The sequence below is a fragment of the Bos grunniens genome, chromosome 19, assembly GCF_055505025.1.
Source record: "Bos grunniens cultivar Pamir isolate PY7600 chromosome 19, Bosgru_T2T1.0, whole genome shotgun sequence".
NCBI classification, from domain to species: domain Eukaryota; kingdom Metazoa; phylum Chordata; class Mammalia; order Artiodactyla; family Bovidae; genus Bos; species Bos grunniens.
In genome coordinates, this window is record NC_141183.1 from 12,434,303 (window position 1) to 12,450,292 (window position 15,990).

Below are 15,990 nucleotides of genomic sequence, written 5' to 3' on the forward strand. Positions count from 1 at the left end.
ACGACAGACCCCAGGGCCAAAGACGCTCTGTCGGCCCTTGCCTCTCTCCCTCTTTCGTTTCCGGCCACTGTGGGAAGTGGCTGGGGAGCTGGATCTAGGGCGTTTCTTGCTGCGGCCGTCCACCTCCTTGTTGGGTGGCGGGGAGCAGGGCCAAGGTTTTCTGGTAGTGCCCTGCAGGATGGACAGCCTGATGCAGAGCCCCTCCCAGCAGGTTTATTTGGTTGCACACCCGCCAGTCAGGTACAAAACCAAGAACAGTCTCTGGGGAGGCTGGTCCAGGAAAACGGGTGCAGCGTCTGGGCCCCAGGCCCCAGGGCAGAGGCTGCCCGTGTGGGAGGCGGCCTGGTCTGCACCCCGAGGAGGAAAGGGGCAACCCCCTGGGTCACTGCTCCCTGAAGCTTGTTTGAACTGAGGCAACGCAAGTGGGTAGGCCGCCTCGAGCTGGGCAGTGGAAGGCGTATAGGAGCTTCCCAGGGGGCAGATAGTGAGCAGCAGCAGGGCCGGGAGGATGAAAGCTGGGTCTTCCATGGCACGTAGGGTGGCACCCCTCTGGTCGAAGGTGCCCCCTGCCCATCCTGCCGGCTGGGCTGCTCCACTGTGCTGGAAGCCCTCTCTGTGCAACTCAGCAGGAAGGACAGGATGGCCTGCTGCAAGACAGGCACCTTGCGAGCAGGGTGACAGGCCACGTCCTCCACATCAGCCCTTCCGCGGTGGGTGACTGGAGAAGAGGGCACTGCAGCTTTGTTAAAAACTGAGCCAAGCTCTCAAGGCAGGGTTGAGAGAGGGCCAGCCCCTCAGAGGGCCCCTGGCATCCTCCCACCTGTCGTCAGAAGTCACAGTCAATCTCCCTTTCGGGCTGCGCTTCCTGCCGCCTCATGGCCTCCTGAAAGGCCAGCTCCTTGGCTTCCTTCTTCTGGTTCCGGGCCTCGTATTCCAGCCTGGGGGCCAGATGGGGTGAGGTGTGCACCCAGAGCCAGGGCCTCAGTGCCACCCTGTGCCCCCAGCACCCCAGCCAGGACTCACCTGTTCTTGATGATGCGCTGGACAATGAGGTCTGTGGTGAGGTCATTCCCACTGTCAACCTGGCAGAAAATGCCCCTCCTTTTGGGCTCCTGGAGGCCAGAAAGAGGGGAAGGAGGTGAGAGCCCTCCCCTGAACCTTGGGGAGCCTGCAGTACTGCCCTGGCTCCTACGGCCTTTCCCCCCGCCCCCACCACGATGGGCATGATCACTCGTGCTCAGGTCCCGCCTCCTTAAACCATGCGGCCACCAGCGAGGCAGCTGTCCCTCACCCGTTTCCCAGACAAGCATGGTGAGGCACAGGGGCATCAGGTGGCTGGGAAGCACCAGACAGTGGCCGCCTCATGTCCACTGAGGGCCCTACAGGACCCACCTCGTATGGGTCAGAGCCATCCTTGTCAGGCACGACTTCTGTCTTCCCGTGACACACCAGGTCCACCTGGGGAGGAGGCAGCGGTCAGGGAGCCCTCCCAGAATCACCCTACACAGTCCCCTGCTCCCCGAGGACCCTCCCTAGGGAGGCCAGCACGGCTCAGAGCACTGGCCTGGCCCCACTCAGCCCAGGTCCTCCCTGGAAAGCTCCCACCAGGAGCCCCACCCTCACCTTGAAGTGGTCCAGGAGCTCAGCTGTGACCGAGTACGGGGCCCCAATCACCACTTCAGACACGTACTGGGTGGACAAGAAGCGCGGCTGGTTAACTAGGACTTGCCAGGCAACAAGGCAGGGGCTGAGAGGGGGCACGGTGGAACCCCAGACTCGTACCCCTGGGAGGGTTCCGGGGGGGTGGGGGGTGGGGTGATGGAGAGGAGCAGCTCCAGCCTGGGAAGGACAGACTGCTGGTCTGCCCACCGGCTCTCACCCGGCAGGCCAGCACACTCAGGGTCCGCTCATGCAGGTTCATGATGGGGTAGTTCTTCCCCTTGTAGTGGTTGACCTCCTGGAGGCAGAGCAAGGTTGAGGCAGCTGGCAACCTCGGGACCGGTGTGCCTTTGTGTGTATGAGGCTGTGTTCCCTCCCAATAATCCCTCGCGGACGTCTGCCAGTATGGGGAAACCTTCCCTGGGTTTCTCCCTGGGCAGAGGCCCAAGCTCACCACCTCTTCCTCACTTGTGCCCAACCCCATCCCTAGGAGCCTTTCCAGAGTCCCCACACTATCAGATGCCCCGGGGTGAGACCTGGTCAAAATGCAAGCCAGCGATGACGTAGGGCCTCTCCGCCAGGCCATATACCTTCTCCAGGAAATCCACATGCCCAATGTCTGCACCCAGGTTAAGGAGCGAGGAATCAATACAGAGCAGCCATCCACAGGAGCAGGGGCTCAGTAAGGTCCCCTCCCTCTCCCCTGCTCACGCCTCTCCCTGCTAACAGCTGTGTCCCTGCTAACGGCTGTGCACCCCACCCCAGTTCAGGGTCCTTGAGAATCAGGGAGGCCCCTTGAGGCCCTGGGGCCCACTGGGGAGCATGTGGAGGAGCAGACAGAAGGCCTTGGGCAGGGACAAACGCCACCCAATCCCAGAGGATACGGAACAGGTCAAAGGCGCCAGCCACATAGATGACCGTCTCCCCAGGCTGGGGCTCCTTTCCCGAAGCAAACTGGATGATCTTCTGGGATGTCTGAAGAAACTGGGACACCCCTGTCCAGGGGTTCCGTCCCCCGGGGCACTGCAAGCCGAGAACAGTCTGGTCAGTGACGGAAGCCTTGCAGGCATGTCCTTTGCCTGTGACCACCCTTGGGCCTGCCCACACCCGCCTGTCCATCTGCTCTGGGAGGCACAGGTGTGGGGTGGAGGGAGCAGATACAGGGGCCACAGCCAGGACTCCAAACCCCTAGCCGCTGCTGGCCACTCGCTTGTTTGCTCTGCTGTTGCTCCCAGGCAGGCATTTCAGGCAGGGATGCTGAGGGCCGGCTGGCATTGCCTGGTCCACACCGAGACCCGGGTGGGCGGGGCACCTGTGGCTGGCGGGACTGGGGTCCTGCCCTGCGGCCACAGCAGGCACTGCAGCCAATAGCACCTTGGCTCGGCAACTGGCCCGCCAGGAAGAGGCCAGTGGACACAGCCCTCGTGGGGACCTGGCACCCTGAGGCCACCGTCTGGTCACCTGGGAGGAGCCTTCCGAGCAAAGTGTCTCCCCGGCGGGTGTCGGGTGAGGGGGCTACAGAAGGAGAGAGGACCAGGCCACCTGGTTAGAGAACCCTCATTCACACGGTGGCCACTGGGACAGGCCAGCCAGCAAGATTGGCGGTCAGTACCCAGAAAGCAGGGAGCAGGGTAGAGAGCGAGACCCCCTTTCCCCAGGGAGTGGCCTGGGGGTCAGGCAGTGGCCCAGACAGGACAGACAATGCTTACCTTGCCAAAGCTGTCTGCATACTCCCGGTACTCGGAGGACATCTCCTGCACAGAAGTGTACAGGGGTGAGAGGCCTGGCCCTCCAGACGCAGCCAACCCCAGGACCCCAAAGCTTGCTGTTCCAGTGCCCTCTGAGGGGCAAGGGGAGGGTAGGCGATCCCTCCCTCCCAATCCCACACTCACCTGGCTGCTGTGATGGGCCTTGGTCACCAGCAGCATGCGGCCAACGAGGTCTGTGGTGGACACCCCCTGGGTGCGTTTGCATTCTCTGGGGACAGAGGTGGGGTTGGGGCTCTCATCCTGGGACACATGTACAAGGCTGCCTCCTAAGGGCACCTAAGTTGCCCCACCCAAGAGTAAGGGCAACTGTGCTTGTGGCTGAATCTACCATGGTCCATCCCTGGCGGCCTTGCTGTGCACAGACCGTGCACTTCCTCGCTACTCTTGGCCAGGATAGAAAACCAAAACGCAGAGGGTGGAGGGTCCACTGTCATTTTATCAACTAAACGACACGACTGGACAGAACAACAGGATTATCAAGCCTCAAGTTCGCAGACCATCCGAGGGGGTGGCTCTGATCCTGTTCGGCCCGCTGACGCCCAGGTCCTGCCTCACCACCCACTCTGCCAAGGGAATCTCAGTACTGCCCAATCTGAGCTGCTGCCATGTGGGCCTTTTCAAGAGTTACTCATAGAAGCCAGCTCCCCAGTCGAACCCCATGTCTCCACTGCTCTGCAGCCACTGGGGCCAAGGGGCTCCTGTACTGGGTGGCCCAGCTGCATGGCACCCCCAGCCACCGCACCACACCCGCACAAGTCACAGGAAGCACAGGCTGCAGCCCAGATGCTGCCCCCACGAGCAGAAGGCGCTCGAGGGGCCCCAGGAAACCCACTCCTCTAAAGGTGGGCCAACCGGCAGCTAGAGCTTACCTGTACCTTCCAGCCTGCTTCACTTCCTCGTAGGTGTCCCGGCCATCTACGGTCAGCGTGATGTCATCTAAGGGGTGACATGCACACAAGAACACCGAATTTAACCCAAAGCCACGAAGACCTCCAGGCCCATACCTTCACTCCAGGCCTGCCCTGGTGTGCGTACACTCCTTTCTGGAGAAGAACCCAAAGCTTCCTCAGACCCTCAAAGGGCTCCATGCTCCCACAAGTGTGAGGATGCCAGCACCTCCAGACACCCCTCTGATGGTCAGGTCCTGAGCTGCTTGAGTCCCCAGCCCCTTGGATTAAGTCCTGTCCACTCACTGCCGTGGACGCAGAAGTCACAGTTGTACTTGTCCAGAGTCTCCAGTGTGGTGACGTAGGGGGCTGCCGGCACCACCTCATCCACCCACTTGATGGCCTGCACCATCTTGTACCTCTCCTCCTGAGTGAACACCGGGGGCCCCTTGTGCTTGGCGATCTCCTCTAGGGAGAGAGAAGAGGGCAAAGGACAAGGTGGGTGACTCCTGGAGGGCAGGCCACAGGCTTGCCGGCCCCTCCCAGCACTGAGCAGGGTCTGCAGCTACACAAAGGCTTGTGGAGGGAGGCTGTCTCTGACCGGGCCCTCAGCCCATGAAGTACCAAGCAGCCCTGCTGTCCTCTGTGAGCTGGTACAGGCACTGGGGATGTACCTGCTGGGAAATGCACGCCACCCCCTGCCTCAATCCATTAGAGTTCCAGGTACAGTCCGGGTTGCCTTTGATGGCTGGGTACTCTGTACTCAAAGGCCTTGCGAATCAGAAAGCGGGTAGGAAGTGGCTGGCATACCCAGATGGATCCACTGGACACCCCCTACACCCAAGCTCATGACAGGATACAAGACAGGAAAGCTATGGGCGGCCTGGCCTGGGCTGGGGTTAGGGTGAGCTTGCAGAGCTGTGCTAATGGCGAGGATGGCCTAGGCCCGGCCCTACCCTCCACGGGGACCTGTGGGGTCTGTCACAGGCACTGGGGCCGGGGGTCGGGTGGCATGGGCGGCGGTGGGCACAGCAGCCCGGCTTACCATCAGTGTGCACACCCACGATGAGGTGGTCACCCATGGCCCGGGCCTGGCGCAGCTGGTTGGAGTGGCCATAATGTACCATGTCATAGCTGTGGAGAGCACAGGGGTTCAGCTCGTGTTGGGGGTTCAGCCTTGTTCCTCTGCAGTGTCATCAGGAAGCCCGCCAAGAAGCCACCACGGGAACTGCCCCCAGGGTCCCAGTTGGGCTTTCAGAGAGAGGAGTGCTCAGTTCTCCTTATCACCAGTCCCTGGGCCCAGGGTCAGACTGAGCAAGCGTGGCTGTGCCTAGGGACAGGTCTGGGGACCCTGAGGGCTGGTGAGGACACAGAACAGTCCCTGCTCCCCACACCTGGAACAGTGCTCTGCCCTTAGCTCCCATGGGCAGTCCCTTTAAGGTGTAATATAAACGTGATAATTCAAGGGTACAGTGGACTCTGTATTACCCTGAGACAGCCACGCAGTCCCTGGAGCCAACACATAATGAAGTCTAACCAATGCTCAAGGGCGATTGCTGGCTTTAAAAGTTCTGACTGCTCCTCATGGCCTCTGGAAACTCAGTGAGGCTTTGCTCCCTGGAACCAACAACCACCTCCCTGTCACCTGGGGTTCTAGAACATTCATTCTCAAATTCAGGTCTGGTTAAGAGAGAATGCTCAGCTGAAGGCCACACACAGTACCACAGCTCCACTCGAGTTGTCATTGGGCTCAGGGGTGGACCCTCATGCTTGCTCTGCTTCCTCTCAGCCTGGTATTGCCTTCTGAGTAGGTGGAGCTGTCCCTGCTTCTCCAGGTGACCAAGGCCACCAGGTGTACACAACCATTCTACTCAATACTACTTGCTAACACCACCACAGCACACTGGGCCCCAGCAGATGAGCCTGTGGGGCGCAGTACTCTGGTCCTGGGCTAAGGGAAGAGGGGAGTCTAAATTCAGGAGCCTGGCTGGCCCTTGTGCCCACCAGACAGGCTGGGCAGGAGGGGTGCATAGCAGAGAATTCAGGGTGGTCCTGGGTCCAGGCCGTACCACAGTCACTGTGGCCTGCTAAGGGTGGGGTCAGGCCTGGCCAGGGCCAAGGTCAGAGTCCACAGACAGGAAGCCACACCCCCTCCCCAAGGTGACTCAGGTGCAGGCACAGAAGTATGGCAGCCCTGCATGCTGGCTGCTGAAGCCCTGGGCTTGCTTTCCCTGCTTTCATCAAACAAAGGTCTGAGGAAGTATTCAAGGTGGCAAGTTACCACTAGACGTTCACTTTTCTCTTGTCCCCCGGCAGCCTCAAACCTATCTAAACACCACTACTCCAATTGTCTGGCTTGCCAAAAAAGAGAGAACAGTTTGGCACTGTAACTCTCCTCAGATGGATCCAGGAGGCTGAGGGCTGCACTAGGGTCTTACACGGATTGGCCAATGCCTGCACTGACACTTGCCCAAACACTCAGGAGAATCTTCCAGGTTTTGTCCTGGGCAAGGAGAACTCTGGGAAGACATTTTGGGTGCACGGCTCCCTCGGAGAAATAGTTCCTAAGGCACTGAAATGATTAAAGTCACCAAGGTTAGACCCGCAACTCTGGCCACTATTGTGCACAAATCAGGCAGGTGGGACAGCCTGGATGGGTCTCCAGCTTAAAGGCAAACGTGGGCAAAGGAACACCCAGGAAAGGCGCTTATGTAGGGATCCGCAGAAAGCCTCCAGCGACCCTCAGCCGCGCTGCCCGCAGCAACTCGGGTCCAAGGCTTCTTCCGCAGCCTGTGACTCCTTTCGCCCGCCGCCCCGAGCTCGCCGGCGGCCCGATTCCAGCGAAAGCGGCCACAGCGGTCGCCGCGCCCGCGGCCGCACCCCCGCCTCCGCCCCGCGTCCCCCGCCGCGCTCACCAGCCGTCGCACCACACCCGCACGGCTCGCCTAGCCCTCGGGCCCGGCCGCTTGGCGCCGCTCGCCTCCCCGTGCCCGTTCCGGATCATGGCCCAGTAGTGGCGGCGAGACACTGGGCAGCCGGCTCCCGACTCCGAGCCGCCGCAGCCCGCGCACGCACGCGCCGTCACGCGGGCCTCACCCGCCTCGCGCGGCCAATGGCGAACGTCGCCCCACCCCCCGCGCGGAGCCCCGCCCTCTCACCACACATGCGGCCAATGGGGAACCCCGGTCGAGTCGGGTTCCGGCCCTCCGCTCCCGGCCAATGACCTGTGTCCAGCATCCCTTAGCGCCCACCTGGCAGAGGGGCGGAGCAGGACCACGTGGGGCGCACCCGCCCCTTCAGGAGTCTCGGCAGGCGCCTGCTCCCACCCACAGCTTCAGGAAGGTAGTCGCTGACACGGGGAAGACAGTGCAGAGACGTTTAATAACAATAAAAAGGCCTGCTGAGAGCCTAGGCTCAAAAATCACCCCTTTGCAGCATACTCAATACAGAAAAAGGCTTCTATAAACTTAACGTTTTCAGTAAGAAGTAGTAGAAATTGGGTTGATGCCCCTGAGACTGGCCTGGTGAATGAGGTAAGGCAGCTTTGTGCTTCCTCTTAGCTGGCCAGGTGTGAAATAACCGGAGTTCTGTTCTCACAGAGGGTGTGACTGCCACCTCTTTGGGAAGAGGCCGCTTGAGCAAGGCCTCTTCCATCATTAGGCCCATGCAGGGGGCAACCACAGCAGTGCAAGGGGGCTTCCCACGAGGACAAATGGCTAAACATGTCAGGGTGAAAATGTCACCCCCAGATAATTCTCAGGGGGCAGTCCTGGCATTAATGGTGCCACCTGCCCCTGAACAAGAGTCCCGGCCATTTTCAAAGTGCCATCATTGTCCTTGGTCAAGCACCAGGTTACGTTACTTTCTTCCTTTTTGTGCGTTTGGTGCAGCCCCTGCCAAACCAGCCACCTAGGATGGGGGCTGAGCTAAGGGGTGCACCCCGGTCCCCAGGCCCAGGTTCCTCTCGGCTTCTGCACAGTGACTTGCGACTGTGGCTGCCTTCTTCACCAGCACGCAGGGGAGTCGCCAGGGAGAAGATGGGGTCCTGCCACCTACGGAAAGGGAAAGCTGGGTCAGGTGTGCCAGGGAGCCCCTGGCAATCACAACCCGCCCCAGGACGGGAAAGCTGACTGAGGTCACCCTGCGTCCCTCCCGTGTCTTAACTGTGGCTGGGCTGTGCTCAGTGGTGGCTCCAGAACATGTGAGAAGGGTAAGTTCCCTGAATAACTCAAAGGCCACGACCCAGACTAGCCTGGCCTCTGCAGAACTCACTCCTCATTGGTGACTGAGGGGGCTGTGCACACAGGGGTTGGGGAGGCACTAGCCCCAGGAAGGATGAATCACTAGCCAACCCTGGGCCCCACCTTTCATTCATAAGGCCAGGGACAGGCAGATCAGACCCTCTTCCCCTTCCCAGACAGCAGGACTTGACAAGAGGAAAGCTGACTAGGGAGGCGCGGCCTAAACACTACACCGTGACGAGATCATGTGTCTGAGATGTAGAACCACATATTATAAACTTAAGATACAGATAAGCACTGATAAAGAAAATGAGCTAAGTTAATGTGAAAAAAAAAAGTACAGTACACAATAGGCCCACATTACAGAACACCACAAACATAACATACAAGAATTGCCAGGCCCAGAAGGTGAAGGGATCCTTAATTCTTGAACCCTTTGATTAAAAGAAGTTATTGATTTCCCCTATAAGACCCTGGAAATTCACAGAGAAAGAAAGTGTAAACTTTTTACTCAATACACACACCACATCTAAATTATCAAAAATTCTGTATCAAGGCACAATTTGTTTAAGCTTCCCCAAAGTATTCCAGTTCCCCAAGCCAAGTGCACCCAGATCCTGAAAAGCAGAGTTGCTGAGAGCACATCCCTTCAAGGCACCTTCCCGTCCAGGCTGCCTGAGGGGAAGGGGGGACATCCAGGCATACCCTGGCAGATTCCCTCTCCCTGCAGGAATCACACCAGCCAGGACATCTCAGCCAATGCTGGGGCTGGGCCCTGCAGAGGCCACCACGCCACAGTCACGCCTCAGATGCCAGCTGCCACACCTCAGAGCTTTCTCTACACTCAGCTCACAGAGGACGACAGACACAGCCCATCCACACAGGGGCAGGGAAGTGGGGGATGCGCCTGTACCCCTCACCTGCTGTAGCGGGGTATCTCTAGGCCCAGTTCATCCATGAGGAGCTGCATGACGTCATCACACTTGCCGTGGAGCTTCAGGGCAGCCCAGTCATCCTTCGGGGTCCACTGGGGACAGGAGAAGATGAGTGAGGACAGCACCTCACTCCTTCCCAACAGCCTGCTGGCCTCGGGCCCTGCTCAGCCAGACCTCCACGGTGCCTGACTGTGGGACACAGATGTCCAGGGATGGCTGGCTCTCCTGTTCTAAGGCCCAGGTCTGAGGAGGCGGCTCTGAGCACCTGAGTTACCTGCAAGTTCACAATGTAGAGCTTGGGCCGCCGGCTGGGGGGCTTGGTCATACACCAGAGGTGTGGATACTTCTTTAGAACCTGCGGGAATGGACAGATGGACAGACGACACACACCCCAGATAAGGAGGCTACAGAAGATGGGGTCTAAGGTTGAGCTGACCAGACGCAGGCAGGTTCACCTCTGTTCCCATCCACGGTGCTATTTGCATACCTTTAAGCTGGAGCCTAAACACAGGATGGTGTCTGCTTTGCTGGCAGCCTCGGTGGCTGCCTCCCAATTCAGAGGCTGCCCCAGCGTCCCCCTCTCCCCAAAGTGCACGATGGTGTCCCTGAGTTGGCCTCCACACTTGTGGCAGGTGCGGCCGGTCTGGTGCCGGTGCAAGGCAGTGCGCTCCGTCACATCAAACACCCGCACATATTCCCTATTGGGAGTGCAGGCCGTGCAGACCTGAGGAAAGTAGGGTCCGTGAGTGGGAGCCGCTGGCCTGCCCAGGCCCGAGTCCCCGAGGGATCGCTCACTTCAATGTACATGTTCCCGTGGAGCTCCGACATGGCTGAGCGAGGCAGCCCGCTTCGCAGGTGGAGCCCGTCGCAGTTCTGAGACACCACATGCTGCACCTGGAGGGGCAACAGCAGCGGTCAGCAGGAGGAAGTGGGGGGCGGCCCTCAGGTGTGAAAGCATACCAAACCCTGCCAGTCCCAGAGCCCACAGCCCAGCAGAAACTACGACCTTGCACAAAGCACCGAAGGCAAACCCAGAGCAGCAGGCTGGTCCCAGCAGGACCCAGGAGGCTCTGATGAGGAGGGCACCAGGCCCACCCCCACCAACTCAGAAGCACTAGGAGCCCCCAGGAGGGCAAATGTTTGCACCACCTCCTCTTGGCTGAAAAGGGGCTCGGGACCCAGACTGATGCTTTAGGTCCTTGAAGCCCTAGAAGTTTGACCCCTCTCCCACTCGGCAACAGGTGCTTAGCAGAGGATCTCCAGAGACTTCTTACTAGTTTGCCCTGTTATCTAGGTGGTTCCTGAGGTCTGTGGAAAAATGCAAGAGAAACACGAGGGGAAGGGGCTACCCTTGCGAGCTCTGGGCCTAGGTGGACTCTCTGTGTGATGATTCAGCAAACAGGCTGCCCTCTGCTCTTGGAGTGGAAACACAGGAGGAATAGATGGCAGCTCAAACCAGAATCTAAACTGCTTGGTGGGTGCTCATCAGGGGTACCACTGGCTGACAGAGGTAGTATCCAACTGTCACCTGGGCACCAAGGTAGCCCTCCGGGTCCTAGTCATGGACCCAGTGAGTACAATCAGCCCTCTATATCTGAGGGTTCTACATCTGCAGATTCAACCAACCAAAGATCAAAAATATCTGGGGTGGCGGGGGGGGGGGGGGCGGGTGCGGCGGGAATATTCGGATGAAAGAAATCTATAAAGTTCCAAGAAGCAAAATTTGAATTGGCAACATACTGGCAAGAATCTGCACAGCATTTACACCAGTTTAAATAGCACTGATATTATATTAGGTTTTATAAGTAACTCATAGATAATTTACAGTATAGGGGAGGATGTGCAAATTACACACAAACACTACGTCCTCTTTATACAAGGGACTTGAGCATCTGCAGCCTTTGTTATCTAAGGGGGTTACTGAAGGATGGCTGGACACTAGCCACCCTGGGCTCTTACCAGCTTCTGCTCATGTAAGCGGGTGATGCTCATGTGGGTGAGGGTTGGCTCAGCCTCACTCAGGTCAGCAGCACTGCCAGGTGGAAGGGAAGCAAAGGTGAGGGGAGCTGCAAGGACAGGTACATGTGCCCCTGTTCAACCAGGTAGGAAAGCTGTGCTAGGTTACTCACCTAACACTTCTTCCTTTCTGAAGCAGCGTCCACACTCCATTAGGGCCCCGGTAATCTGGGATAGAGGCTGCCTGCAGGTTCAGAAAGGAGATAAGCCCAGTGAAAAGATCACTGGAGGCACTGATAGAATTCCCAAGAATTTCTCTCAGTACTTCCCAGGCTGGCCCACAAACTGGTCGATTCGTTCCATAGCCTGAGCATTTCCTAGTCTAACATCCACCCAGACAGAGTGCACCCCTAGTGGCTTCTCCGCTCCGCTAGGACCCCTGCCCCCACCTGTTCCAGCTCATCCTTCTAAGCTCCAAAGAGCCTTGTCCATGCTGGGAGCCTCTTTACCATGTAGTCCAGCCTGGGCTCATGGACAGGTCTGTCCTCATACTGAGGGGAAAGACTGATCAGACTCATCTATGTGTCCCCAGGGTCTAGCCAGTACTCAAGGTTTAGCAAACAGTGAACCCGTAAGTGGAACACTCCACCCTCCAAGTTCTCACATCCTGATGCTATAAATGGTTCTTGGCCTACCTTTACAAAGGCCAACCTCTTCAGACAAGATAAACATCACTGAATTTCCCAAGCTCCCAATGCACTGAAACAGAGCTACCCCGAGAGAAAAAAACAGAGTGTGCCAGGATCAAGGTATCCTGTGCTTCCCCAGGCTGTGAGTGACCTCCCTTGTGGGGGGCAAACTCTCGGGTGCTTAAGCTCAGAAAAATGCCCACCCTGACTAGTAATTCTTATGTACATGGAAAATGGGACCCTCAAACGGTAACACTCAGAGCAAATTAATGAACAGCATATGGTTTTAGTAGCTGCTTACAATTCTTTACAAAGTGATGTCACTGCTTTCACATAACCACGTGATAGTTCACATGTGCCACGGTTCCAGGTGTTGGTAAGTTAAAGCGGGTAACATACCTTACACGTTTTCACTACTGGGCCTCTTCAGTCATCCCTGCATGGAGTGTCTTACTTCACAAGTGCTTGTAAAATCTTATCCACCCTTCAAGGCCCACACTCAATGCCATGCCACCTCCCACGGAAAAACAATCAGATGGGTTTCCCAGATGAAACCAGAGGGTGTATTTGGATTTCCATTCTAGGGGCCTAGCACAGCCAGCTTCACATTAGTCATTTGCTTGTACGGCTTACAATCATCACCTATGGATTCTTGATGGAAATCCTTGCTTATTCACCTCTGCTGGGCCTACATGCAGGTCACACTCAACTTGCACCCAGCAATTAAAGCACGTGCTATCCACACTATCCAAGCTAGTCACATTCGGCTGCCCAAGTAGCTTCTCTATAAAACTTCCCAAAAGCCATAGCATTTCCCTTCCTTATCTAGTGCACTCTAGTGCGTGCTGCCTTGCTTTCTACTTACCTTACTTCAACCTTCAGAATGAATGGGGAATGAGAAGGTAGTTCGGGGCTTAGCTCTGCCCACATAACTATCAAGTCCTGTTTTTACCACTCTTCCTTCCCTGTCTCTAACTGGCTATAATGTAAACTCCAAATATTTAAAAACGTCTATCTACTTAACGAAGTTCCAAATGGAGTCATTTCGAGTTTCTCTAAAAAAGTAAAGACACTCAGGAGGTGCTTTTATAATAAGCTTTTGCAAATCGGTACCACTGCTTAACAGAATACTGTGCTCAGTGCCGGAGTCAGACACCCAGAAGGGGGCGCCCCCCGCCTGCCCAAGCCCAAGCTCCAGCAGTCCGTGTTTCCCAGGACCTGGGAGCCGATCCAGGGCGCAGTCGTCCCCGCCTCGGGTCCCTACCGTGCTGATCCCCGCGCCCGTGTAGACGACCAGGTACTTGGCATTGCGGACGGCGCTGGCCAGCTCCCGGACTTTCCTCTGCAGCTCCTCCGGGTCGTCGCACACCTGCCAAGACACCGAGGCCGGTCGTGAGCCGGCCCCGGCCCGCCCGCCCGCGCGCCCGCCCAGCCCGCCCGCGCCCGAGACTTGCCTCCTCCTGTCGCCGCTTCAGGCCCTCGCGCCGCCTGCTCCGGCCCTGCAGCTCGGTCACCAGGTCCTCGCTCTCGGCCAGGAGCCGGCCCTCCTCGGCGCTGCGCTCGGTCGCCGCCTTCCTCAGGATGCGCGACACCTGCATGCGCGGGGCGGGCGGTGAGGGCGGCGCGGGCTGGGGGCGCGGCGCGGGGCGGGCGGCGGCGTACCTGGCGGAGGCGCTCTCTCTGTTGCTCCTCTCGCAACCTCCGGACCCGCTCCGCTGCCTTGCGCTCCGACCGGCTCAGACCCCCGGCAGCCATCGCTCCTAAGGAGACTCGCGCTTCCGCTTCCGCCTCCCGGCAGGCCACGCACCAGCGCATGCGCGCAAGACCCGCCCCGCCCTTCCGCCCCGCCCGCGCGTTGCCCCAAGGAAACACCTGCCAGTCTCTTTAAAAGGTGTTTATTGATCATATACAAAATAAAGAAAACCTTATATATCACAAACATACACTATGTACAGCAATAAATACCCGGGGCCTGGCCCAGTGCCGCCCCTCCTGGACAATAATTTAGCAATAAATACTGCACAGGGCAGGGAGGGCACGAGGCCGCGGCCGCCCAGGTCAGCCAGGGTGCCCCAGTGAGGCCCTTCCCAACCTGGATCTTCAACAACCCCCGCCCGCCCCGGCAGATCCCAGCGTACCCCCGCCCCCCTCCCCCACTTCCTGTCTTTAGCCTTAGGCGGGGCAGGTAGGATCTGATCAACTCTGCTTGGCCCACCTTCTCAGCGCCAGGAGAGCAGCAGAGCTGGACACACTGGACAGCCCTTATCCTGCTGCCGTAAGATGCCAGGAGAAGGTTTTCTGTACCCACTCCCGTTTGGTTAAAGGCTTCAGGGACTAGCAGTTTGAGGGGATGTGGAGAGGGTGGGGCTGGGACACAAGGTTGTTAGAGGGGTCCCCCTTCACAGGTCACTAGGGACGGCTCTCCTAACACTCCAGCTCAAACTGGAGGGACACCCACGTACCAAGGCTGCTGCTCCAGGGTGGGGTGGAAATGTGTGCGACTGGTCCAACAAGTATAGCACATGCTCAGGACACAGACCAGAGCAAGACAAGTTACCAGTCTCCAGGGCACACCCTTGCCTCTTCCCATCCGCTTCAAAACCAGACAGCTAACTGGAAGGCAAAAACCTGCCAGAAAGAATTATTCAGTGGCTTCTGGGGGGGAAAAATCGTTAATGTGTTGGTTCCTTTCACCAAACCACAGCCTAAAAAAGTAACTTACAAGATCCTAGAGCGGAAACAGTGCTGCAGGCTGTGGCTTCCCAGCTGTGGACGGAAGCTTCAGCCAACCAGCCACTCCAGAGAAGGAAGCAGCAGTGACACGATGGGGCTTGACCATATGTCCCAAAGCAGGCTGCAGCGGATCAGAGCTGCAGGCCCAGGCACCAACCACTGAGGCTGCTGCTGATGGTCAGGGTTGTGCCCAGACCTGGAGGCCTGGACCAAGAGTAGAAAAGCCTCCAGGGAGACCTGGCACCTGGCAGAAACCAGCACACCACCCAGCAGCCACAGCTTCTCCAATGCAGTGAGTGCTACCTGGAGCAGTGGCCAAGAGCCACGGGGAGGGCTCCCTGGAGCCATAACTTTGGGCAGGAGCTGACCTGTTCCCAAAGGGTTCGCCTCTGAAATCTCAGTGTCCATGTCGGGATAAGGGAAGACTGGGCGAGGGCAAAGTGTAAAGGAAGGTGCACATTATGGTTTACTTAGCGGACAAGTTTGGGAGACCTGGCCTGGGCCAAAGTCCTCAATTCGCTGTGTCAAAAAGTTGAGGAGAAAGAGAACATGACACACTCACAGTAGGAAAAATGAATTAACAAGAATCAAAAAGACACCAAACAGCCACATGTGGACACAGGATCTACTGTCAAGAACCAAAGTGAAGTGGGGGAGGGGCAGAGCAGCCCCAAGAGGCTGGCTTAAGGGGAGCAGGATGCTCCCCAGATCCAAGGAAGAGTCGCTCCAAATCCAAAAACCTCAAAAGGAAGCATAGCCTAACTCCAGACGCGTCTATAAACCAAACCAAGGACCTGTAATTCTGTTCAGCACATGCCCACCCTCAAACCTCCTCTCTCCAGGTCTACAGCATGACAGGAGTGCACAAAGATGGAGGCCCCACCTCTGAACAAAAGTGGGGACTGTACTTGGACACGGAGAGCCTGTCCCTCTCCTTGTTCAGGACAGGGCATGATCTCTCTTTAGGGATTCTTATGATGTGATTCCAACTTGCTGCTACAAGCAACATCAACCACTCTCTTCTGGACCTTAGGTAGACAAAGCCAGACTGCAGGGAGCCAAAGGAAGCCACTAAGTGATTCAGAGTCAATGGTCAAAATCTCTACTGCAGGCCAACCTGG

General features: G+C 57.8%; 2 protein-coding genes across 6 annotated transcripts; both read right to left on the reverse strand.

Annotated features, from left to right (window-relative positions):
• Positions 1-191: 191 nt before the first annotated feature.
• PCYT2 (phosphate cytidylyltransferase 2, ethanolamine) lies at positions 192-7,400 on the reverse strand. Of its 4 annotated transcripts, XM_086356612.1 has the most exons (14): positions 7,231-7,400; positions 5,361-5,449; positions 4,622-4,783; positions 4,298-4,364; positions 3,552-3,636; positions 3,369-3,413; positions 3,121-3,174; positions 2,544-2,682; positions 2,196-2,278; positions 1,880-1,957; positions 1,624-1,689; positions 1,393-1,458; positions 1,024-1,112; positions 192-938 (listed from the first exon to the last, which is right to left on the reverse strand). In XM_086356612.1, exons 1-14 carry the CDS (start codon positions 7,317-7,319, stop codon positions 827-829), a joined length of 1,224 nt encoding a protein of 407 aa, XP_086212738.1. In that variant the 5' UTR covers positions 7,320-7,400; the 3' UTR covers positions 192-826. The 4 variants fall into 4 exon arrangements, with proteins under 4 accessions (XP_086212738.1, XP_086212740.1, XP_086212739.1 ...); XM_086356614.1 differs by lacking the exon at positions 4,622-4,783; XM_086356613.1 differs by lacking the exon at positions 3,121-3,174.
• Positions 7,401-7,677: 277 nt separating this feature from the next.
• SIRT7 (sirtuin 7) lies at positions 7,678-14,074 on the reverse strand. Of its 2 annotated transcripts, XR_015147327.1 has the most exons (11): positions 13,799-14,074; positions 13,591-13,728; positions 13,401-13,505; positions 11,621-11,691; positions 11,451-11,523; positions 10,287-10,385; positions 9,979-10,215; positions 9,766-9,846; positions 9,477-9,583; positions 8,944-9,029; positions 7,678-8,367 (listed from the first exon to the last, which is right to left on the reverse strand). XR_015147327.1 is itself a non-coding variant. In XM_086356611.1 (10 exons), exons 1-10 carry the CDS (start codon positions 13,949-13,951, stop codon positions 8,169-8,171), a joined length of 1,263 nt encoding a protein of 420 aa, XP_086212737.1. In that variant the 5' UTR covers positions 13,952-14,074; the 3' UTR covers positions 7,678-8,168. The 2 variants fall into 2 exon arrangements, 1 of the variants encoding a protein (XP_086212737.1); XM_086356611.1 differs by lacking the exon at positions 8,944-9,029.
• Between the last annotated feature and the right edge of the window lie 1,916 nt (positions 14,075-15,990).